The sequence below is a fragment of the Daucus carota genome, chromosome 5, assembly GCF_001625215.2.
Source record: "Daucus carota subsp. sativus chromosome 5, DH1 v3.0, whole genome shotgun sequence".
In the NCBI taxonomy this organism is placed as follows: Eukaryota; Viridiplantae; Streptophyta; class Magnoliopsida; order Apiales; family Apiaceae; genus Daucus; species Daucus carota.
The window spans coordinates 5,183,987-5,207,262 of record NC_030385.2 but is presented as its reverse complement, the minus strand read 5'-3'; the positions used below and the strand labels follow the sequence as shown (position 1 = coordinate 5,207,262).

The 23,276-nt window shown below is 34.6% G+C and overlaps 4 protein-coding genes across 5 annotated transcripts; all 4 read right to left on the bottom strand.

The window, feature by feature from the left end:
- Positions 1–4,828: 4,828 nt before the first annotated feature.
- On the bottom strand, positions 4,829–9,273 carry LOC108223785 (uncharacterized). Of its 2 annotated transcripts, none has more exons than XM_017398205.2 (3): positions 9,108–9,273; positions 6,876–7,756; positions 4,829–5,353 (listed from the first exon to the last, which is right to left on the bottom strand). In XM_017398205.2, exons 2-3 carry the CDS (start codon positions 7,733–7,735, stop codon positions 5,179–5,181), a joined length of 1,035 nt encoding a protein of 344 aa, XP_017253694.1. In that variant the 5' UTR covers positions 7,736–7,756; positions 9,108–9,273; the 3' UTR covers positions 4,829–5,178. The 2 variants fall into 2 exon arrangements, with proteins under 2 accessions (XP_017253694.1, XP_017253693.1); XM_017398204.2 differs by having other exon boundaries at positions 6,876–7,743; positions 9,108–9,249.
- Positions 9,274–10,672: 1,399 nt separating this feature from the next.
- LOC108222557 (endoglucanase 10) lies at positions 10,673–13,498 on the bottom strand. The gene is made up of 6 exons (XM_017396462.2): positions 13,063–13,498; positions 12,707–12,990; positions 12,166–12,603; positions 11,791–11,938; positions 11,287–11,453; positions 10,673–11,189 (listed from the first exon to the last, which is right to left on the bottom strand). Exons 1-6 carry the CDS (start codon positions 13,280–13,282, stop codon positions 10,857–10,859), a joined length of 1,590 nt encoding a protein of 529 aa, XP_017251951.1. The 5' UTR covers positions 13,283–13,498; the 3' UTR covers positions 10,673–10,856.
- Positions 13,499–14,528: 1,030 nt separating this feature from the next.
- LOC108220779 (uncharacterized) lies at positions 14,529–15,014 on the bottom strand. Its single transcript, XM_017394636.2, has one exon. It carries the CDS (start codon positions 15,012–15,014, stop codon positions 14,529–14,531), a length of 486 nt encoding a protein of 161 aa, XP_017250125.1.
- Positions 15,015–19,939: 4,925 nt separating this feature from the next.
- LOC108222392 (WEB family protein At3g51220) lies at positions 19,940–21,254 on the bottom strand. Its single transcript, XM_017396309.2, has 2 exons — positions 21,057–21,254; positions 19,940–20,683 (listed from the first exon to the last, which is right to left on the bottom strand). Exons 1-2 carry the CDS (start codon positions 21,195–21,197, stop codon positions 20,144–20,146), a joined length of 681 nt encoding a protein of 226 aa, XP_017251798.1. The 5' UTR covers positions 21,198–21,254; the 3' UTR covers positions 19,940–20,143.
- Between the last annotated feature and the right edge of the window lie 2,022 nt (positions 21,255–23,276).

Genomic DNA, 23,276 nt, shown 5'->3' with positions numbered 1-23,276 from the left:
CACTCAAGTATTTATACGCAATAATCCAACGGTCAATTAGTGCAACAAATTCTAACGTTCTTGTTCAACCGAACTCACGCATAATTTGTTCACAAGTTGAATGTTAAACCATCATGAATTTTACTGAGTAAAAGCATAAAAACGTTGTGAAAATATCTCAATAAAAGAGTTTATATAAAAACCACAATTTGAAATCGAATAGGAGTTGTAAAAGATAAGAACGGTTTGAGAGAAAAAGTCCTATCTTTTAGGAAATCGTTTTTGAATAAAACTCTTTGTTATAACAGAGCTCTAATATTTATATAATTTATATATAAATATCAAATCCTTACAATTCAATCCCTAACAATTCTCCATGATTTTAGGACTTCATCTTTATCCAATTGCTTTCCTGTCAGTACGCTGTGAGCTTGCTGATAGTCTGTGAACTTTCCTGTAAGCTGGCTGACAGATAGATATTATACTGAAAACTTGCATACTGTTAGTACACGTATATAATCCTTTGATAGTTCGCTAACAAGCACCAGTTTTATGCTATTAGCTTGCTGGCAGTGTGATCATCAAAACCTTGAGAGTATCATATTGGAGTCTAAAATCTTTTATATGGTAGAGTTTCTTCATTCAAGAATTTGTAAGAATGTATTGCAAAAGATGTAGCGAGGTTATGAAAATCACCAATCATCTATATTGGAGTAGTTTAAAGTCAAAATCAGTTTGAAATACAATTACAAACCATCGGTCTTTTGATAGAGTACGAGAAGTAAAGGTAAATATGTGGCAATTTGGAATATTGCAGTTGCCTTAACTCTCTAGTCCTTATAACTAAAAAGAATAATTTGGATTTCAACAATAGATGGGAACTACTTAGATCCTCCTCACAACTTCAAATTTAGAACTTTTAAATGGATGAAAGCAAAAATTTTGATCAAATTATTTGGTCTGTTAATTCAATGAGGGCAACTTTATTGCATAGATGGAAATGTTTATTTGAAAATTTGGTCTAGTGGAATGTAGAATTTGTTGCTTGTTCAGATTGATCATGAGAAGTTCATCAAAACAGTTCGAAGGCTGGCACATAGGGTGTACTTTGAATAAAATAACTTAATATTCATTTTCTCTAGTTCAACCAAGGCCTTTTACTCGAGTTGAAACTGAAAAGGCAATTACATTTTGTTATGGATCTGAAAACGAAGGTATAACGTCGTACTTTTTAGACTGTTTTCGGAATTCGAGATGCTTACGTATTTTTAGCTGTGTAAAGAATCAATTTGAACGTAGTTCTAGTTGTGAGGGGTAGAGCCCCTTTATATAGTGGTCTCGATGTTAGAGACTGATTGGAAGTATGATTCCACGTACTGAAAACCTGAGATAGAACGGAACTGATCGTTATCATTATCTTGTGCCGCTGATAATTATTCAGGTTTCTTGATCATTATCTTCGAGAGTTAGAATTACTATTGAACTATTATATCATATCCGGGCCTCTTCTAGGCTTTAGGTCCAATTTGTTGGGCTTATATGTAACACACGTTTTGCAATCAATGTAGCAGGCGCTTATTAACTGTACTTTTATACCTCGGGGCCATTAATAATTCTTTAATTATTTTGACCCCCACCATTTGCCCCCCAATTTTGGACAAATTTCATTAGAAATTAATCGAAAGTTTAAAGGTATTTTTTCGTCTTTCCAAGATTTTCTTAAGACTTTCTCGAGTCTTTTCCTAAAATTTTGAGCCTTTCCGGGCTTTTTCTTTGCCTAACAGGTATTTCATCAATTCTACGCTAGTAATAACGACCTTAAGTATTTTTTTTGGACTTAATTGAAATTTTTTACAGTTAAATTCCAATTTTTCTAGAATTTTTCAGAGCCTTTTATACCTTTGATCTGCATTTAATTCGGAATATTCGGAAATTTCGTACAATTCATGTATTTTTTGATTGTATTTCTCAACATGTTTATGGGAAAATATTATTTTTCTTAACTTTTTTCCATTTTCAGGAATTTTTCAGAAAGAAAGAAATAATAATACTTTATTAAGCAGCGCCCGCAAGGCATACCGATTCCTTGGCGTGTCATGTACCTCCATTCTCATGTCGTGTTTCGTGTAAAATCGAATTTAAAAATAAAATATAAATAAATATATAAATTAATATAAATATTAGATTTCTAGGTAAAAGTTTTAAAAAATTATATGAAATATATATATATATATATATATATATATATATTTAAATCATTTATACTTACAATATTATAAAATATATAGTATTTCAAAAGAAAATATACATATATATTTATTATAAATATACATATTTATAATTAAATATCAATATTTAATTTTAAATTATATTTTATTTCGTGTACCTCGTGTTTTATCGTGTACCCAAAGGGTAAACACAAACCCGACACGACATCTCATTCGTGTATTTTTTGTGTCGTGTACTCAAAATGCAAAAACAAACACTAAATTTTCGTGTTGTGTTTTCGTGTCGTATGAAAAATTGTCGGGTCAAGTCCTATGTAACCACGCCAAGGGGACATGCTTCCTTAACGTGAGTGTAATAGGGCCCTTCTTCGGTTTGTCAAGGTAATGCTTCCTTGGCGTGGGTGACCCCGCCAAGGAGACATTATATGTATCGACGCCCTGGAACCATGCTTCCTCGACGTGTTAATCAGGTTGCCTTATTTTGCTTCAAATTGATAATGCTTTCTTGATGGGTCACCCCGCCAAGGAGACGGGTATGAAACACGCTAAGGGGTCTTGCTCTCGAGGCGTGACCCTGGATGGCCAAGCTTGGTTTCTCAAGGGTAGTTCTTTCTTAGTGCGGGTGAGGAGTCAACACTAAGGCAAACAATCCAAAAAGGACAGCTGATGTGACAACTAGGGCTGAGCAAAACTGAACCAGAACCGAATCGAACCGTGAAAATTCAGTCCAGTTCAATTATATTTTTTCAGAATTTCGATCTTTTCGATTTTCGGTCAGGACCGAATTAAATTTCGATTCGATCCGATCCCTTTCAAGAAATTTCGGTTCCGAACTGAATTGACTGAACTACTTATATTAAATATTTAAATACTAAATATAATATATGTTAGTATATTAGGTTTTATCATTTTAAGTTGTAATGTTTGTGCGACATGTAATCTGATTGAGGAGTCTGTGTTGATTTTTGAGTCTATGTATGAGAAGAGTGAAGTCATATGGAGTTCAATGGCTGTTGGATATGTGCATAATGAGTTTTATGAAATGGGAATATTATTATTTCACCGAGCACCTGTTACTGGCTTTGAAAATAACCAGTATATATTTTTTAGGGAATTGATAAATAAGCTCCACATTTTACTATTTAAGCTCCAATTCCATATTTTATACTACATTTACCCATGCTTTCTACCCATGTTTCATTCATATTATAGGTGATTATACTATTTGGGTAAAGAAAAAAATTGAAATGGAGTTTAAATAGTAAAATTTGGAGCTTATTCATCCATATTATAGGTGATTATACTATTTGTCGTATCTGCTTGTGCAGCTTTGGCTGCTTTGATTGAAGGCAACAAAGTGCATGCGGTGTTACATAAATCTGATTATTATCCAAATGTTTTTGTTGTATTTTCTCCTTTAGACATGTATGCTAAATGTGGATGCATAAGAAAAGCTTACTCTGTATTCTCAAGTGTGGAATCTAAGAATGATGTTTTGACTTCGTGGAATACAATGATCTTTAGCTTTTCTTGTAAGATCGACCAGCTAGTAGCTTTAGGAAACTCATAAATTTCAGTTCTTAAAGAAAGAACCCGAATTATTTCGATTCGGTTCCGGTTTGGTCCATATGATAATTTCGACCTGGTCCAGTCCAAGGAAAAACAGTAATTCGATGGTTCGGTCCGGTTCTGGACCGAATCGACCAAATGCTGAGCTCTGGTAAGTGGTAACAATAGATTATCTTACCGAGTTCTGAAATTGTCTTACCAACCATAATTTGTCCTGCCAATGTTTCAGATTGTCTTTCATGTGTATTTAAACCATTAAAATTGTCTTTCGGACTATTTAAATTGTCTTTTCAAGACAATTAATTGTCTTACAAGTACTTTCAAATCTCCATAAATATGAGATCAATTTTTTTATTTATCGCTACATTCACAAACTCTCCGTGCTTGAACATTTTGATTGTTTTAATCTTTGAACTAGAATATTTCATGTCAAATTTATTATAAATTTTTTAGTTGACATTAAAACTGAACTTCATTAATTCTATAACGACTTTCAAGTTTAATTAATTATTTAACTTAACCCTTGTTTCATCAATTAATATTAATCTAATTTCTAAGTTCTATTCTAATCAGATCATTCAGCGAAAATTGATTGTATACAAACCCTTCTTTACAATCTTATCGAGACCTAACAATAACTTGATCATAGACACCTACATTCACCATAATTACACCACTAAAACATTCCAAAATAACACATCTAAAAATTTTTGGATAGTCAGTTTGGATATTTGGGTTCTCTGGTTCTACTCTGTCAATTTTCACCCCCTTCATTCTTCTTTTGGGCAACTAATTTATTCACGAACTGTAATTTGTTAACATCCTAATTCTAATTTCATCTCCTATTCCAACCAAAAACAACTAAGATAGCATATATCAAGCAGGTGCCGAGATTTAAAAAAAATCACAAAAAGCATTAAAAAAAAAAAATTGCACAACCTTAGCCTTAGTGTCCAATGTGCTAAAGATCTTTTTACCCGCACAAGAAATATTAGCCACTGGTGGACTTATGGCAAAACATCAAGAGCCATGTGACATATGTACCAATTGCATGAACACAAGAAACCACAATATTGACCATCAAGTTGGAATTCAAGGTGGACTTGTGGTAAAACATCATCACAGCTCTGCATCCTGTTGTTAATGCATGCTGCTGCCAACTAGCACAGCAGCTCAAACATATTGGCTGATTACAAATTAGGCACACAACAGTGAAGCAAACAGATCCTACATGGCTACATGGTTTCCAATTCATAACAAGTTTGGCTGCGGACTTCCATGATACATATGATGTAAAATTACGTACATACTTTTCTTACATCTTTCTCACGATCTGAGTTCAAGCACACAAGGGTTAAGACCAGAAATCACTTAAGCACACTGACACAGTAAGCCTCCAAAGCTAGATGTTAGAAGCACTCAGGGCCATTACCTTGCATTGTTCATTCATGGCCAACAGTTGGGCCTCTTTTTTGTCCAGCAGAGCACTTAATTTCACATTCTCATCCATAAGCTTTTGCACCTCGGTCTCTTTCTGCGCCTTCTCACACTCTAACTGTGTTGTTTTAGCGACTAACCTGCTTCCAATTTAAGTTGAAGGCATTAAAGATACTAACAAGTATTACAAATAGGAGAGCATATTTGCAACTCTGAATCTTTCATCTAATGCATGACAATAGAAAATGATACTCGCCAAATGGCGAAAGGAAGGTTATAAAACAGATAAGTGAAAACAACTTAGAAAAACTTAAATAATTTTTAAGAGCACAAGTGTTTAGGCAGAAAATTAGAAGAATGATCATGGCTAGTGCATTTCCTGATTACAAAAAGGTGGATCAAAAGTCTTATCATTCTTTTCATGTAATTTATCTTTACACGAGAAACTTTGCGTAAATAGCAAATTTAAAGCATGAAAACATTCAAAGTAAGCAACCCAAATATAAAAAGCCAAGAAAGTTGAACTGCTCAAACTGATCATCATTTACACCAGGCATAATTTTACAGAAACTGCATCTGACATGGCAACCCAAAGTCTAAAGAAAAATGACAGGCTTCACATATAAACAGTTTCAGGTGCAAGCAAAATTATGACAAACGTTTGCAGACTTGCAGGAGCCATTGACTAGGGAGGAGTTTCTATAACACAGTCTACATTGCACCACAAGTCATTTGCTAAATATAGTAAACAGTTATGGATCAGCTTGATAAGATGGACTGTTTAAAGGCATAGATGTCAGGAAAAAAAAATCCGGAACATAAAGAGATACTATATCAATCAACTGTTCAAGCTTACAAAAAATATTCCCACCGTGGTATGTCAAAGTTGAAAAACTAATCAGTAATTATCCAAAGAAAGAGACACTGATCATCAAACAACTCATAAGTAAGAAGAAAATCGCTGGCCATACATATATACCCCGGAAGTATATTTGTAACAGAATGGTAGTAGAGCGAGTTGACGCGAGTATACAGAAAAAATTATGATGATGAGTAGAACTGAACATTTTAAAAAGAATAACCTAGAACCCATAATTACATATACTGCAATTGTTGCAGGCAACTCTTCAGACATACATACAAAATTTAGACAACAACAAAAATCATACAGGATTACTATAAGTTTTCTCATTCTTTGCACATAATTAAGTTATGACATCTGATCGGTCCACTTTGACCTTCCAAATATTTTAAGGACTTATATTTAATTTAAAAAAGGAATGAAACAACATAATCAAAAAGTTGTTCTTGTGAAGCATTAAAGGCAGCAGTTACAAAAGGGATTTAATTTCTATATTATTATGCAGACTCCTTAGACCTGCACCTGATTGCATTAGTACTTAGACCAACACCACTGCTCAATAACAAAAAATACCACGGATCCGGTACAACATACATAAATGCTGAAGTCTTCTCAGTGGGGTCCTACGGATATGAAAACCCCTAATATCTAATGTATAATATTGAAGTCAATTCTTAATATGTGCTCAGTCAAATATCAAGTGTCTAAATGAGGGAGTACTGGGTAGGGTGCAGCAGTAATGGTCTAGATCACGTGTATTCAATAATTTAAATTTTGTGAAGAAAAGAATATATACTGACCGTTCAAAAAGCTTCTCAATAGTTTGAAACTGCTTCTCCGATGAAAGAAGAGTTTCTCTCACGCTGATGAGACTACTAACATAGGATTTTAAAGATTCAAAGTCTTGCTTAACTCGTGAAAGCTCCTCCTCATTTTCCGTAGCCCGCTGCCTCTGTCTAGAAGTTTCTTCCACCAAATCCTCAACCCTCTGCTTCATTTCTATCAATATTCCATTTGTGCCCATTGCAAATTTTTCCATCTCATCTAACTTGCTGGACATGTTATCAATTTGAAAAGCCTTCTTTTTTATTTCTTCTTGTCCTATTGTTACCTTTTCTTTTTCACTAGCAGTTTCAGATTCTGCCATTACAATCCTTTTCACAAGAGACTCCATTACATCTGTGACCATCTGTACACTCTTGAGTATCTCACCAATGTAAAGGCCATCTTGTTCATCAAGTGCACCAGGATGATTGCCAATGCCAATCCATGTTTCAACATCCAGACTGTCAAATGAAGAAAGATCAACATTCCTTGACCAACTGGACAATGGTGTACCATTTCTGTCAACAATCCCTACCCCATCTAATTGTTTAATACCGCAGGAGGTTTGAGCTAAGTGGGGAACTGCCATGATCCTTGCTCTTGATCTCAAGTATGTCAACAATGTTGCTGTAGTTTTCACCCTGCGCCAAAGAACCTCCAACTCCTTTTTTGCATCTTCCCCAGACCCATCTGTGGGCACATCTACATCCGTAAGCTTTGTTTGCAAAACATCAGCTTCGGACTGGTCATGTTCCAGTTCTTCCTTCCGACCTATGTTTTCTTGGTTTAACTGAGGCTTTAAAATCGATGATTCAACATCTTCCCCTGTTGCCATTGCTTTTTCTAAATGATAAATCTGTTTCAGTAACTTAACGTAAAGAGTTCTGCAGACATGATAACTTAATATTGATAATATTTATCTACTACTATATATCAAAATTCTAGAATAGTCCTAACAAGATAATGCAAATATTTATTCATAAATGAATACAACAATTAACAGCTAAGTTACTTATGTTCTTCCCCACATTTCCTGCACAAATTGAATTCAAGGCTGCAGTATTTGTAGTTGCTTATATATGTATATTTGTGGTTTGTATTTGAGCAATTGCTATGTACACACACACACACACACACACACACACATGTATATATGTATATATATATATATATATATATAGACACACACAGATAGAGAGAGAGAGAGAGAGAGAGAGAGAGAGAAAGAGATTGAGTCATCTTCCGTTTAAACTATCTGACTAAAAACCAAACAAACATCTATATATTAACTATGCATCACATATACATGATTGCACACTATAATATAACCCGTAATTTACAAATAAAGAATTTACTGCAATACAAATCAAATTCCATATTACTATTTGCTGTTTTAAGAGTTTAGAGGCAAAGATGGTTCATTTTTGAATACAAGCCTGTGTGTTAATACATTTTTGAATGCACATCATGATGTCGTATTCTTACTTGCAATTTCTTTGTGTTAGTGCATATATATCTTGGCTAAACCATTACTTGAATGGTAATAGAAGATATTATACACCAAGAGGATCATGTAATTTGGGTTCAAACGTAAAAATGCTAGTAACAAGTGTACATGATCTAATTGTTTGACCATTTATTTACAACTAATAATCGTTAAGTTGCTTTTTACCTTGATCAGTATCTATGCAGACTTGGGTGTTGTTATATTCATTTCGCCTCTCTTGCAAAGAATAGAGTATTACATAAAGGTATTATTCTTAATTTCATTGGCATATGCAATCATTTGTCAATAACGTTTCTGTTTTCAAACGATCATTACAGTTAATTGTGCTTAAGGAAACCTTATTTTCAGCCTTTCCGTAGCCATTATTCCGGTCTAAATTCACAAACAAACCTTTTGCTGCCTATTAAATCAGTACCAGTCTCACATCAGCTACTGGCCTAAACTTATCCAAATTAACTCAGTCGCGTAAATAACAACAAATCCTAACTTCCTCAGGCTCCAAACAAAAAGAAAAATCACATCAAATTATATCGGAGCCTCGCACAATGCATCGATCATGAACAAGCTGAAAAAGCTTCTATCACAAACCCTAGCTCAACAGAATCAATTCGTTTAAATAACAATCAAACAATCAATCGAATGAAAATATTTAATTCTGAAAAAATAAAGGCCGGATCGGAGAAATGAAAGAAATAAATACCTTGGGGAATTGGGAAGACAGCGACGATTGTTGATGGAGAGAGAGGTGCCCACCCAACTCAGCCCGAACCAACCCAACCCAACCAGATGAGCACTACAATTTGGGACCGTTTGGCAGGCAGCCTAATAATCTCTTATACTCCGATTAAAATATTGTTTTATATTGTGATTTGGTATAAATAAATATTCAACTAATAAAAATAAATTCAATTCTTCTTTCGTTCTTTTGACTCGTAACCTGCGAATTTTGATTATTTTTCTCAACCCTAGCTGCAGTTCACCTAATTTTTGATATTTTTCATCCAAAAAATCCAGAAAATTAGAAAAATAGAACGAAACGATGTGAGAGGCGCCACCTACACGCCCCTCGCTTCTCCTTTATATAAGTATATTGATTTGAGAAAAAAAAAAAAATAGGTAGATCGTATTTTGAGCTCTATTCCAAAAATCGGTGATTAATTATGATTAATTTTTATTTTGTAACTCGACGAACTGATTGAATCTCCGATTAAATACCGATTAATCCTGAACAATTTAATTAATTTTTGATAAATTCTTATTTCGTGACTTCCTCCATTAAGTCTTCCCCTACAAATACAAATCAAACAGCAATACTATATAGAAACTTCAACACCCGCTACAACACCAAAATTTTTCAAATATAAAACTAGTCAAGATATTGAACATAAATCACTCTAAATCAGACTTACCAACTTTTTCTCTCATTTTTGTAAAAAACATTCTATAAAATTATATAAAATTTTTGACAAAGGGAGTAATTGCATATTTTATTTAATTAAAAATTATGATTTATTATTAATAAATAATTTTTCTTATCATTTTGAATATATTAAAAATAAAAATTATTAAATAATTAGAAAAGTCTCGTGCATTTGCACGGGCTATAAACTAGTATAATCAAAATTGAACAAACAGATACATGACCATACAAATGCCTATCACTAAATCAACACCATACACCATAAAAATCTCATACTTATATAATTCCGGATATGATAAAAAAAAAAAAAAAAATCAAACTCTCGTTAGGAGAGACCAAACAAAATTATTTGAAAACATGTCAAGAAAAATAAGAGATTAATTAAGATTAATAAAAGAAGAAAAGATTGGGGTTTCACGGGTGAAAACTAGTGGAAACCCCTCGAATAACAGGGCATCTATTTTAAAACTGTGAGAATTATAAGATTTTTAGATAGATTGTGATATTTTAAAGATAGCTTGATTAAATAAAAAATTATTAAGAAATATCTAATATTGCACGAATTTTGATTTTCTAATATCTCACAACTTTTTGTTGTTTTTGTGTGATATTTTTTGTTAAATTAGGGATAAGAAAAATGAATAGAAAATCAAATTAGCTTTTTGCTCATTTGTTTGCACCTCTTGGTTAGCTCATGCAATGCACTTCAAAATAATGATATTTGTTAATTTTTTATTAAGTTTTTCCAAAAAGATTGTCATATTTTATTTTCGCTTTTAAATGCACTTTCTTGCCTTACAAATCAATAAGAGCCCTTCTTTCAAATTTTGACCACGATTTTTAGAAATTCAGCAAGAAATACGGATAAATTTACTCTGTTTTTGTTTCTTACGTAGGCAGATGCTCTGTTGCTTATAATTGTGAGGTACTATATACAAGAAGACAAGAGTTTGCTTCTAATCTGTTACAAGTCTACTACTGATTAATACTCCTGTTTATACACTGTCCAAGTATGCTGGATGATCTGCATCATTTAAGAGACTTGACAACTGAAGAAGTTGTGAGCAGTCCAGATAAAAGACTAACAAGAAGAGCAGTATTGTAAGTTGTTGGTTCACCCTGCATGGAGTTGTTTCTGGAATCTACATATGTTTCATTGAAAAATGGCCCTCCCACCACTGCTCCGAATGCTACATTTGGATTCGGGTCTGTGGAGTTGAGCCACTTGAAGCCGTCTTTGCAGCCTGTTGTGGCATTCACCGGAATTGAGGAACCTCTGTGATGTATGTACTGAGGATTGTTGTCTCCGTATCCGATAAGGTAGCTCATGCTCATTGGATTGTTGCCTAGCAAGTATTCAGCCTGCGCGTTGTTTGACATTGAATCAGTAGTTGCATTGGGAGAGACTAATGTTGTAGTTAGGGAAAGAGATTGGGATATAAGGGGTTGTGGAATTTACTTGTGAGATGGAAAAATTGCGGAGGTCTGTTGCGTTGTATAATTTACCACTGCAGTACAGAGTAGGTGTCTTGGAAGTAAGCATGTAATCACTATAAACAACTACTAGAAATGCTGTGGCGATAGAGTACTGCAGAGAGTTCCACTCATCAACCCATAGCATGCCACCTGCATCAACTTTCTGAGATTGTTAGAATATAATATGATCCTGGTAAACCCTCCTCCTAACACCTTAAGGTTTTAGGAGAATTGGTCACTTAACATGGTATCAGAGCTTAGGCTTGCGGTGAGGGGGAATGTTGGAATATAATATAATCCTGGTAAGCCCTCCTCCTGACACCTTGAGGTTTTAGGAGAATTGGTCACTTAACAGAGACTCATTGTCTTATGTTTGTAGAATATTATGCAGTAACTGTGCAAGAATATGGGATGCTAAAAGCAATATTTTAGAATTTGCTATCTTTCGTAGAGCTGCTATAGTGGTTTTAGGAACAGAAAAAATTACCATCTGTCATTTTAGTTGTTTTTGTTGGTGAATCAGGTAGGATTGAACACATCACATACTCAGCCGTTTTACTGTACATCTGAAGGCCAAGTTTTTCTTCGTCTGGTATCTCTTTTGGACCAAAGAAGCTGATCCTAGACAGCAGAACCTGTTCAAATATGTAAAGTTTCACATTTCTAAACGTAATGACATAAGATTATTGGCTATGTTTCAGCACTCTTTGTTCACTGAGCTAAATAACAAACAGTATTCACAAGCGCTGGAGGGGCTTTCAATTTTGGGAGGATATACATGCTTCACTTGTATTAGTATAATCTTGTTACTGGTAAAAATGTTCATCTGCAATGGCGTAAATTCTAACAGAAGGTGATTTACCTGAGTTGCAGCTAACTTGTTATCCCATGAAAACCATGTAGGATTTCCCCAATTAGCATATGAATTGCCATTTCGTACAGTTACATAATTAAGGTACATCGGATCTTCTGTTGCGTGATAGAGCCATGAAGCAGCCCACAGAAGTTCATCCTCAAATTTGCTAGAATTGTAAAAGTTCTGTACTTTGGGAACACTTATACTGTAAGAACCCCGGTATTGGTCAGCAAAAGTGAAGAGTTGTTGGGCATGCTTCAGAAGCAATTTAGAGTAAGTCGAATTGACTTTCTTGAAAACTAATGATGCTGAAGCCATAGCTGCTGCTGTTTCCGCGGCAATGTCTGTTCCTGGAAAAGATTCATTGACCTGTGTTAGAGGCCTTCGCTCAGTCATCACTTCAGGTCTTTCCCAGCATGCGTGGTCTACTCCTGGATCACCAACCTTCACCACACAAAGGAAATCATACAGACTAAAATTTCGCCAACTAATATAACTACCAGTAACAAAAAACTGATTTGTAATAGCAGAGCTGAATCAAGGTAACCTGAATATAGAGTATGTTGTCTGAGGGATGGGCATTAATTAGGTAATCAGTGATCCACTTGAGGGAGTCTCGAGCATAATCCAACTGCTGCGCTTTTTTCATGTGATCCTCATACTCTAAAATGCCCCAAGACAAAACTGTTGCAGTGAAAGCCATTGGAAATCCAAACTTCATGGTGTCCCCAGCATCATACATTCCTTTTGACAGGTCCAAGTTATCTTCTTTCCCGTCATACAGTCCCGAATCTCCTCTCCACTGAATCCCATTTTCAACCAGTTTTCCAGCTGCAACAACACGTTACATTACATACTAGAAGAAATAAAGTCTACGAGGCTTAGAGTTAGAATATGTTTTACATTTTTGAATTTCAAAGAATTGCATGGCAATGTTGAGAGCATCGACATATTTATCAACAACTATGCCGTGATCATGAGATTTCCTGAAGTGAAAGAAGTGAAAATCCTTCCACAGGGTTAGAAAAGCTGCAGTCACAACAAGAACAGCGAACACAGAGACACCTAGCCACCAGCACCATCGTAGTTCGGCTCTTGGTTCTTTTGAATCCTTTGATTCCATTCAGATTTGGAGGCACCTAACAGCACAAGTATGTTACCATTTACCAGCTACAATTTATAAGCCAAATCAAGCAGACTTTTTCCAGCATACATCAGTGATTGATCGGTCATTCGGTTGAATATTAGAGAATGTCAATGAAATAATACTTTATACATGAAGGTGCCGTAAAGTTGATACCACTTAGCATACAGACAACATTCAGAAATCAAAACAAACACATAAATATGTTTCAAGAGGAAATGAAAGTGTCTTTAGCATATTATAACTGTCTTGGGAGTATCTGACTAAGTACTAACAGCGCGACAAAACAGCATAAACGTCAAAAAGAGCACATAGAACGATACTAGTTTCAAGATTCCTAATTACATCTGCATTCGATGTCAATGTCTGAAGGACCTGACATATGGATTTCCGTTATTAACAAAACGTAGTAATTCTATTATATCCGATGCCTAACTCTTCTAGTCGCGATTTTTGTTATATTGTTTGGTCTTGTACGCGAACTGGGCAACAGGATTTGATTAAGACACCAAAACTGAAGTAAATTTTAACTCTATCCATTTCCCATTATATATTCACCAGAAAGGGTTGAATCATAGTATAAGTTTACTAATCGGCTGTAACATAGTACAGAATATGAATTGCCTAGTCGTAGACTCATATTGACTATATTCTTCATCAAACTCGAAAGACGGCTAAGCTAGTCTCCTCATTCCTCTCAACACATGTCATAACAACAATTTGCGCCGAATAAGATGCTACGATGAACTTGATTTTCATAGATTTTAACATAGTTCACAAAACAAACCTCTTAACTCGCAGAGGAAGAGTTAGGATCAAACATATTGTAGTATATATACCTTTGAAGAGTTTCGAGTTTTTTTGGTCTTTGCTTGTGGAGCGTACGTGCTGAGCTTAATTCTTGTTAAAATTATTACACCAGCATTTCATTTGATTAATTTAATTGCATAACATTTACACTAAAACAATTGAATTAACAGTATTGCAGCATTTCATTTGATTCTTTAGTTCTTACATGTGTGTGTAATGTGTTTGACAAGAAATTATGTAAAATCTTATAAACCGAGGTTTATAACAAAACGTATATCTGACTCTCCAATTCAAGGAACATACAATGGAGAAAATTTGAGGCAATTAATCTATTAGGACACAATGACAATCCTAGAGGCGTTGAGGCGTTAACAGTGCACAAGACTCCCGCATGAACAGAGTTCCAAATCAAAAATTATGATCCCTTCAAAACATCCGTGGGAGAAAGAGGAGGAGCATCCAGCTGGTAAAGATTGAGAGCAGGACCAACAAAGCGAAAACAAATCCAAGCCCCGATGATGATATAAATAGAGGCATAAGCAAATTTGTTGATCCAGAACAAAAGGCCCTTCTCACCAACATACAACTCAAGTGCCTTCTCAGTCAGTGTCATAGCCTCCCACTCTTTCGGAGGCTTAGGCTGCTTAGGCGCCGGCTTGCTCTGTTCCAGCTCCTGTTGTCTAGCCCTCCGTCTCGATACTCTCTTGAACCGAATTGGAGCAACTTCAGGTGAAGATGGTGCACCAACTTCACCATCTTTGCTGGTGATCTTGCTGTTGGTGCTGTCAGTTGAGCTTTTTAGAGGGGTCACTGAGAGTAAGTACTTTTGGTGATGAAGTTGAAACTTAGATGGAGTGGTGGTTAATGGTTTAGCAGTGAAAGAGAACAAGGTGGTGTTCATCTTTTGGCCGAGGAACAAACAGCAGCCACTGGATGAATGTTCTTATCCCTTTTATTATCCTTGACAGGGAGGCAACCACAATTTTCCTTTTTCCAAGTCTCCGTATACATTCTTAAGTATATCTTGAGTAAGGGAAAATCGAATGATAAACATGAAATACGCCTTTAAAGCACTGTTGTAAAAAGCGAAAATCGGACTTAATCAGTGAAGTCGCATAACAAAGATTAATTGGATTGATCGGGATTAATCGGATGATTAATGGAATAATCAGTTCAGCGACCTACAGAACAAGAATTAATCGTAATTAATCACCGTCTTTTAGAACAGAGTTTTAAAGTGAGGAAATTAATAAATTATATTTGCAAAGTAAAATTCTAGTATCAAGATCATTTCACGTTGTAATGTTTCTTACGGATTTTGCTTAATTCATAATTAAGCAAAATTTACGTAGTATATAATCTCAAGGTTTTGAATGACAACTGTATAAAATGCTTAATTCATAATCAAGCAAGTAAATGATGAAGCACTCTATGATTTCAAACCATTTCGTAGATTAATTTACAAAGTAAGTACTCCCACATTTGGTACCATTCTCTTATGCCATTCGAGATGGCCTCAAATTTTACAAGGAACAGAGAAAATCGAAGAAATAAACAATCAGACAGATCGATTTACGAAGAATGATCCGGATTGAGCGTACAACATCCAAACATTAGATGAAAAACTATATAGTAATGCACAAAAATCACATAACAGGCATGGGGATGACTACCTCAGACAAGGTACCATCCACTGCAGGACTGCTGACAGTAGACTGTCGATCCTCCTCGTCGATAGCAGACGATTTCTTGATGAATTCTATGCAATCTGCCACTGCTTCATTATGGTGCGAATCATACGAGTAGCACGATCGATGATACTGATGGACTGCAGATGATGAGGCCTTTTTTCTCTTCTCATGTGTTGGTCCCTTGGACAATGCAGACTGCAGCATGATTAATCTGAAAACCGCTACGCGAAAACGCTCTAGGAGTGACATGGGAGATATCGAGCGTGTGGATTTTCGGGGGAGCCTGGGAATGCAGAAGTTTGTTTTCATGTTACTTGATCTTCTCATATCTATAGGGGTGTCCATGTTAACTTGGCTGTGCTTGTTTTTTGTTCTGGTCGAGGAGGGAATATGAACAGAACATATGATTGAGGCTTCTTGTTTTATGAGTGATCAAGAATCTAGCTAGTACAAAGCATAATAGCACATGTAATATAATTTAGCTAGCGTATGTATGCTGTGGTCTTGTGGAGCAGCAGTCCAATATAAATATATAATACTTCCCTGATATTAAAAATTTAAATGGGAACGAATCGGACTGTTCAGGTTTGAATTCGATAAGCTTGCTTGATTCGTGAGATTATTTTGTCGGATAAGGTTAATAGTGGCGTCGATCCGAGTCGAATAGTGCCAAACTCGACTCGAACTCGATTGAAAAGTTCGACCGACCAAAACTTCGAGTTAGAATCTCGCCTCATAAACAGTTCGACAGGCTCGAGTTCGGCTTGAAAGCTCGAATTGAGTCACCAAATATTGACAAAAACTCGTAATATGATCAGTTCGGCTCGAGTTCGATTCGATTAAATATATAGTTATTAATAAAATATTAAATATTTTGTAAAAATATACTTACAATAAAAAAATTAAAAAATAGTAGAGACTTGATAAGGCTCGCGAACCTTACAAGCCGAGTAATTTGAAGCTCGAGCTCGGCTCGGTAAAATATTCAAAACTCGAGTTCGGCTCGATTATTATCAAATTCGAATATTTTATGAGTCGAGTTCGAATAGCTCACGAACAGTCTGACTCTATTACCCGCAGTCCGCAGAGGTTACACATTGTGCAGTTCGATAAGCTTTTGCTTATGTTCGTTTAATTTTCAATATTTTAAATATATTTTTCATTATGACTTAATTTTGTTTCATTCGTCTTCGCTCTCGTCTTTGTTCGATCGACTCGGTTTGACATACTAACAAATCGAGTTCGAACAACATCTTTTATTAATAAAGCTTAACAAATTTGGTTTGATTTGAAAAATCTTGAGTTTAATTTATTTAAAATTCTACGTTAAAGTAGTGATTTTGATAAATAGATAACATTGCCAGCAATCTTTTAATTTTTTCATTAATAATAGGAGTATACAAGTGCTGGTGTTAACTTAAAGAAACCGCCAAATTTTCCACATCATGTGGGCATGGAGTAGTTTTATACAAGGAACCGTGACTAATCATATTTAACAAATGTAGGATTATTAAAGTAGCCGTATGATTAAGCTTGAAATGAGTGGTTAATAATGGACAATTGGACATGCACTAAAGGGCATTTTGGTCTGGACAGAAGAATAGTATATACCCCTTAATTTTAAATTTCAACCATCCATTCTAACCATAAAATCAAAAGGAGCATCCAATGTACTAAAGTTAAGAATTTTTAATAAGATAAATCTTTTCTCGAGAATCAACAATCTTTTCGAAAAGCGATTTACAACAAATTAATATACTCCTGTATATATTGGTCATTTTAATATTGTTTTAAGAGGACTGCGTCCAAAAAAACCATAAAAGAGGCCGAAAGAATGGTTTGAATTTGGACTTTCTTGGTTGCTCTAACTTGACTCCAAGTATTCATTTTCCAATATCTTCGAGTTGTTAATTTGAAAAACGGTCAACAATTTGTTTCCGTTGCTTAAATTAAGGCCAAATTATAATGTATTCTTCCAAAAGGAATATTTATATTCATCACTAAAATAGAGGCACATGCAAATTAGGGCCCAAAATTATACTCCCTCTTATATGTCGCACGCACTGTTCATAACATGATGAGACAAATTAATTTACGTCTAATTTATAAAACTAAATGTAGTCATGATCTTACCGAACTCGTATTCCGATTCTATTTACTTTTCTTCCTTAATATACAGGACTTTTCTTAACATGGTATAAGTTATTAATTTATGTCTAATTTATAAGATTAAATATAATCGTGAGTGATCCTATTGAATTCGTATTCATGAGCTTTTTAATACGTTGAAATGTTTTTATTTTTGATACTAATATAAAATTAAATATATTAACAATCAATGAAATATATGTAATTACTAGTCAAAGTTTAATTAGTTAGATCAAACCAAATTAAAATAAGATTACTATTTTTTTTGTCAGGATAAGACTACTATATTGAAACAAATAAAAGAGATAAAATTTTGAATGTAATTATTGATCCCGGTAATTTTACCAAATCCCGGACAACGTTGCCCAAGTTGATAAACTTAGCAGTCGAGGACAAGTCACTAATCACTATCCTGCTTCGGGTCGTTTGTGTTAATTTAAAAAAATGACTTATCACTTAAATTAAAAAAATAAATAACAGTGAGAAGTAAATATATTAATAAAGTGTTTAGAAAAAGCTCTAAAGAAAAAATTAGTATTCTCAGTTTCTTAAAAATACTTCTACTTATTTATACAAACGAATCAAAAAAAAAGTAGAAATCAGAAACAACTTCTGCCTTCTCAGAAACAAACACATCCATTATCTCGTGTTATCTGTTTCCAAAACTTGAGGCAAAGCCAGAGCGCCGCTGAAGCTCAACAGGAATGGGCAGGGGTCAACTAAAAATTGTCTTAACTGGAGACGGGGGAGTTTCAGTGTTTCACATGCCTACATGTGCATAATAATATTTTTGTATATACATGAATCAAGAAACACCAACTCTCTCGTACCTTCATGTCTCGCCACAATACATATTTCTAGCCATACATAAATATAAATCATCAATCACTTGTCTTTCAACCGGACTTACCGACATTGGTTTTTATATCTCGGCAGTTGTTTTTAGGTGAATGTTCAATGCACCTACATTCTTATGCAGAAAATCTTTTTCTTTGTAATCTTACATTTCTTTACAGCTGATACTAGTTCAAGAATGTGTGCATGTGCATTGGATGGTTACAAAATTACGATGATCCCCGGAATTTTGAATCTAAACGATAAAATTAGAATAAAATCTGCTTATATCTCACCTCGAAAATATGAGTAATATAGTATCTCTCAATCTGACCACTATCATGACCCATAATCGCATGTTTTGTGTATGTGAAGGTGAAATTATATCTAATTCGATTCATTTTGGGTTTGTGTATTCGATTCAAAATATGTAGGCTCTATTTGGATTAGAGGTTTGGGGCAAAATTAGAGGTTTGAGGTGTTTTTTGTCCACTAAAATAAGCTAGTAGTAGTGTTTGGTAATTAGCGGATAAAAATAGAGGTTTGGATCCAAAAAACTAATTTTGAAAAAGCTACTTTGAGTAGCTTTTTGGATTTGCGGTTTTGTTTGTGTCAGAAAAAACTAATCAATCAGCTATTTATCAAACAGTTTTACGATAAATAGCTAATTCAATCCGCTAGTCAAAACATGTAATTGAATCAGCTAGTCAAAACAGCTAATTCGATCCGCTAACCGCTAATTTCCAAACAGGGCCGTAATGGACTTTTCGTGTCACTCTTAGGTACATATAAGTATATAACATAGATATAGAATTAATTTAAAATACATTATTATATATTATTTTATTAAATATATATATATATATTAATCTTCATATTTAGATATAACTATGTACAGATCTATAGATGTATATATAATATATATATATAATTACAATATATAATCTTTTTATACGAAATATACCTATTTATGTAATATATTTATATTTATATTGTACATTCCTTTATATAAGTGAAAAGATATCCAAAGTTAAATTCACCGTTTACGTTCGTATTGTACTTTCATTTTCATGTGTTAAAAACGGAGACCCAAACATTTACTCTTTGGCCACTAATTTTTTGTATCATATTTCATATTGTGTGCATAAAATTTCAAAAAAAATGGTATGGATATCAATTATCTCCGAGAAAAAAAGTTGTACAATTTCTACACAATGAAATCATGGGCTCTTTCAGAAACACAGAGAACTAGCTTAGAGAGCACGATTTGTTTATTTTTTTTCTTCAGCAGGAAATTTGATATGGCATCTCCGCATTGCTCAATGTTGTACAGAGCAAACTTGTATTGCATGCATGCTCACTTAAAGACCTTGGGAGGCTGCACTTGAACTTGTTGATGAGCTTTCTTTTTTGAAAACATGGCACTTATTAGCGCACCAATAGGCTTCATTTTCGGCTTCTTTTTGGGACAATTAGGCCCTGGAGATGATGTTACTAGGCCTCCTTGATCAGCTGCAGTTAACTTGGTTAGCAAAGGAGTCCCTGGACACTTTACTGACCTATTATTATGGTTCCTCTGTAATGACAGACCTTCCTGTTCTGTTTTTGAGAATTCAACTTGAGGGGTACTGCATGCAATGGTTTCTATGAACTTAAGCTCTTCGTCTTCAGGATCTTCGTTCAGCTGTTTATGGAATTCTCTTGAGCACTTCATTTGTTCCAGCTCTTGCTTTGTTTGTTCAAGTTCTTGTTTCAGAGATTTCAGAAGGTATGTCATCAATTTGTCTTCTTCTTTAGCTTTTTCGAGGCTTTCTTTTGAATCTTGTAGCTCACCCGCTACTTCGCGTACTTTGGATTGGTGATCCCCGCCTTGATGAGTTGTAGCTTTGATTTGCATCTGCATTTTGCAATGCAAGTTGAAACTTCAAAAGTTTAAGTAAAAACAAAAGAACAAAACATACCAGGAATGTCCCACTCTGAAGCTGTGCATGTCAACATACGACGAAAATAATGGTATGAATAATGGGGTCGTTTGGGCAAGTTTTGAAAAAGTGACTTTTTGCTTAAAGTAGGGAAGTGGATTAGAAGTGAGAAGTAAATAAGTTAATTAAGTATTTGGAAAATAAGTAGAAGCTCAGGGAGAGAAGCTAGCATTCTTAGCTTCTTAAAAATGCTTCTACTTATTTACACAAACGAGTCAAGAAAAGAAGAAGCCAGAATCAGCTTCTACTTCTTCAAAACAAACAGGCCCAATATTTTGCATGCAATACCTCCTTGAGTTTGTTGCCATAGATCTCCCCAGCTAAAACTCTTTCTCCGAATAAGGAAACAGCTTCCTTAACTGACCGGAAAGGCTGGCGCATGTCAATCTCGACATTGCCTCTCACAACTAGACCCTCTTCCCTTTGCATCTTTCGATTTGAAAATCTCCTGACTGCTGAAGGGTGATTGAAATTTCGCAAGCATATATACATGCAAGTAGTCATATTTGATAATGATGTACGGTGAAGTTTATATGGTTGGTTAGAGTCATAATATTAAAATTGATATGATGGAGTTGATGTCTTTGCGTCCACTTCACTAGAAGCAAATTCTGTTAATTGAGGGTGATTGACTGATGGATTGGTGGTTGTGCTATCAAATTCGAATGTCATTAGTCCTAATCTATTAGTTAGCAGCCATTTAATTTTCAACAATGAAAAAGACATGAAATCCACCTGTAGTTTGATCTGGAACCTCCTATTTATATTTAATGTTCTTAACATCTTAATATTCCTAATCTCTGAACTAATCCTATTATAAGGGCCTGCAATCTGCAGTGCTTTGCTTTTGGATTGCAGCAACTTCTTTGGGACCGATCTAAATAAGTTGTGATTAGTTCTTGGTTGTTGCCAAGTTAATAATCATCATTTTGTACAAATATATGATTATGTTTTAACAAGCAAGCATTTCTTTGGCAGACCGATTCATATTACCCCCATTTTGCTACATATCAAAACTGCATAGTTGGTCGAAACACTGAAACACAAATTGTCGAAGAAAAAAAATCATGAGTAAGGTATCATATCCTACAGCAAATTGTGCTAACTAAAAAACAGTAAGCATTGGCCATGCACTAATGTACCAGATGGTTACGATACAGATCAGATACAAAATGTACATATCAATTAGATTCCATATGCAGATAGAATTTTCACTTGGCCAGCAATTTTACATTGTTTCAACTTGCAGATGATCCACTGCCAATCCATCAGAGGCTTTGCTTTCCAACTGGTCTGATGGATGTGTGCAGAACCGAGCTGGTATGGCTGAATAGAACGTGTAATTATGATTCACGTGAAAGAGTGAACATTGAACCTGAATTCTATTTGAAAAAATGCAAGACCGTTTTAAATATGATATTTCCATTAGAAATTTTATAAAGTTCAGGATCATACTGAAATCAGTTCTGAAAATATCATACTGAAGGAGCAGACTGCAGACATGTACATGAAAAACAACATAGTTATAAGCTACCACAATTGGCCTATAACAATTGTAATATCCTAATCAAATTGTTCAACCAAGACCAAACGTGTAACCATGTACTCCAAAAACAGCAGGAAGTGACGTTGTGAACAAAGAAGCTCCTGACATTTAGGTGGAGGAGAATTTCTTATAATTTTAAGGCTTCTCATATAAACTACAATAATAACCATATATACGAATTCTTACATGCTGTAAGTGGATCAACATTAAAAATTGACAGTCCTAACTACACAAAAGCAGCAATCAGGAAAAGAGGATATGCATACATGAACTAACCATATTTATATTCACCGGAGTCGTATGATACATGCCAGGAAGCAGGAATGACACGATAGTCTCAAAGTACTGGAGGAACAATACAATCTTTAGAAGCCTTTTTATTGCTGTTTAAAAGGCAATAAAAAAGCAATTCTTCTAACAGGCACAAGCAAATAACTACAAAAAATATCAGGCATCAAACAAGTAAAGCTGTTCTCAACTAGTAAAATACAGAGCAGGGCCAGATTTTGAATTGCATGAAAGATTTCAACCATGAGATCAAACTTTCAATTGACAAGTACTCCCTTTTGACGAGTTTGAGACTTAGATTTTTGGAACTATATCTGCATCCATTCGTGAATCGGAACTCTTTCACCAATACAAGACTGCAAAAATCTAAAGTCACAACCAGAACTTCTAAAGTTTAAGCAGACGAAAAATTCATACAAAAGGCCTCTCAAATAAAATATTCTAACACAAAATGCACATGCAAATTAACTGTATTTTGGATAAGCTATAAGTGGTTATCAGCTATTACAATTCACAATTCTAGCTATATAAGAACAGCAATCAGCAAAAGAGGGAACTTTTCATTATTTTTGCTGTAATCTAACAATGCATACGAGTAAGCAAATTCGACAAAACAGGAAGTAATCTTTTGTGAACCAAACTAAACATAATAAAACTCGTAAAATGTCCCAAAC

What these genes read in the sequence shown, in the direction of transcription:
- LOC108223785 (XM_017398205.2), bottom strand. Translation starts at nt 7,735, where the DNA reads ATGGCAACAGGGGAAGATGTTGAATCATCGATTTTAAAGCCTCAGTTA. An exon ending in ATTGAGAAGCTTTTTGAACG is followed by an intron (nt 5,354 to 6,875) that starts GTCAGTATATAT and finishes AATTGGAAGCAG; the next exon opens with GTTAGTCGCTAAAACAACAC.
- LOC108222392 (XM_017396309.2), bottom strand. Translation starts at nt 21,197, where the DNA reads ATGCAAAGGGAAGAGGGTCTAGTTGTGAGAGGCAATGTCGAGATTGAC. An exon ending in ATGGCAACAAACTCAAGGAG is followed by an intron (nt 20,684 to 21,056) that starts GTATTGCATGCA and finishes TGCAAAATGCAG; the next exon opens with ATGCAAATCAAAGCTACAAC.
- LOC108222557 (XM_017396462.2), bottom strand. Translation starts at nt 13,282, where the DNA reads ATGGAATCAAAGGATTCAAAAGAACCAAGAGCCGAACTACGATGGTGC. An exon ending in ATTCTTTGAAATTCAAAAAT is followed by an intron (nt 12,991 to 13,062) that starts GTAAAACATATT and finishes GTGTTGTTGCAG; the next exon opens with CTGGAAAACTGGTTGAAAAT. An exon ending in GCAATTTTTCCATCTCACAA is followed by an intron (nt 11,190 to 11,286) that starts GTAAATTCCACA and finishes AACAACGCGCAG; the next exon opens with GCTGAATACTTGCTAGGCAA.
- LOC108220779 (XM_017394636.2), bottom strand. Translation starts at nt 15,014, where the DNA reads ATGAACACCACCTTGTTCTCTTTCACTGCTAAACCATTAACCACCACT.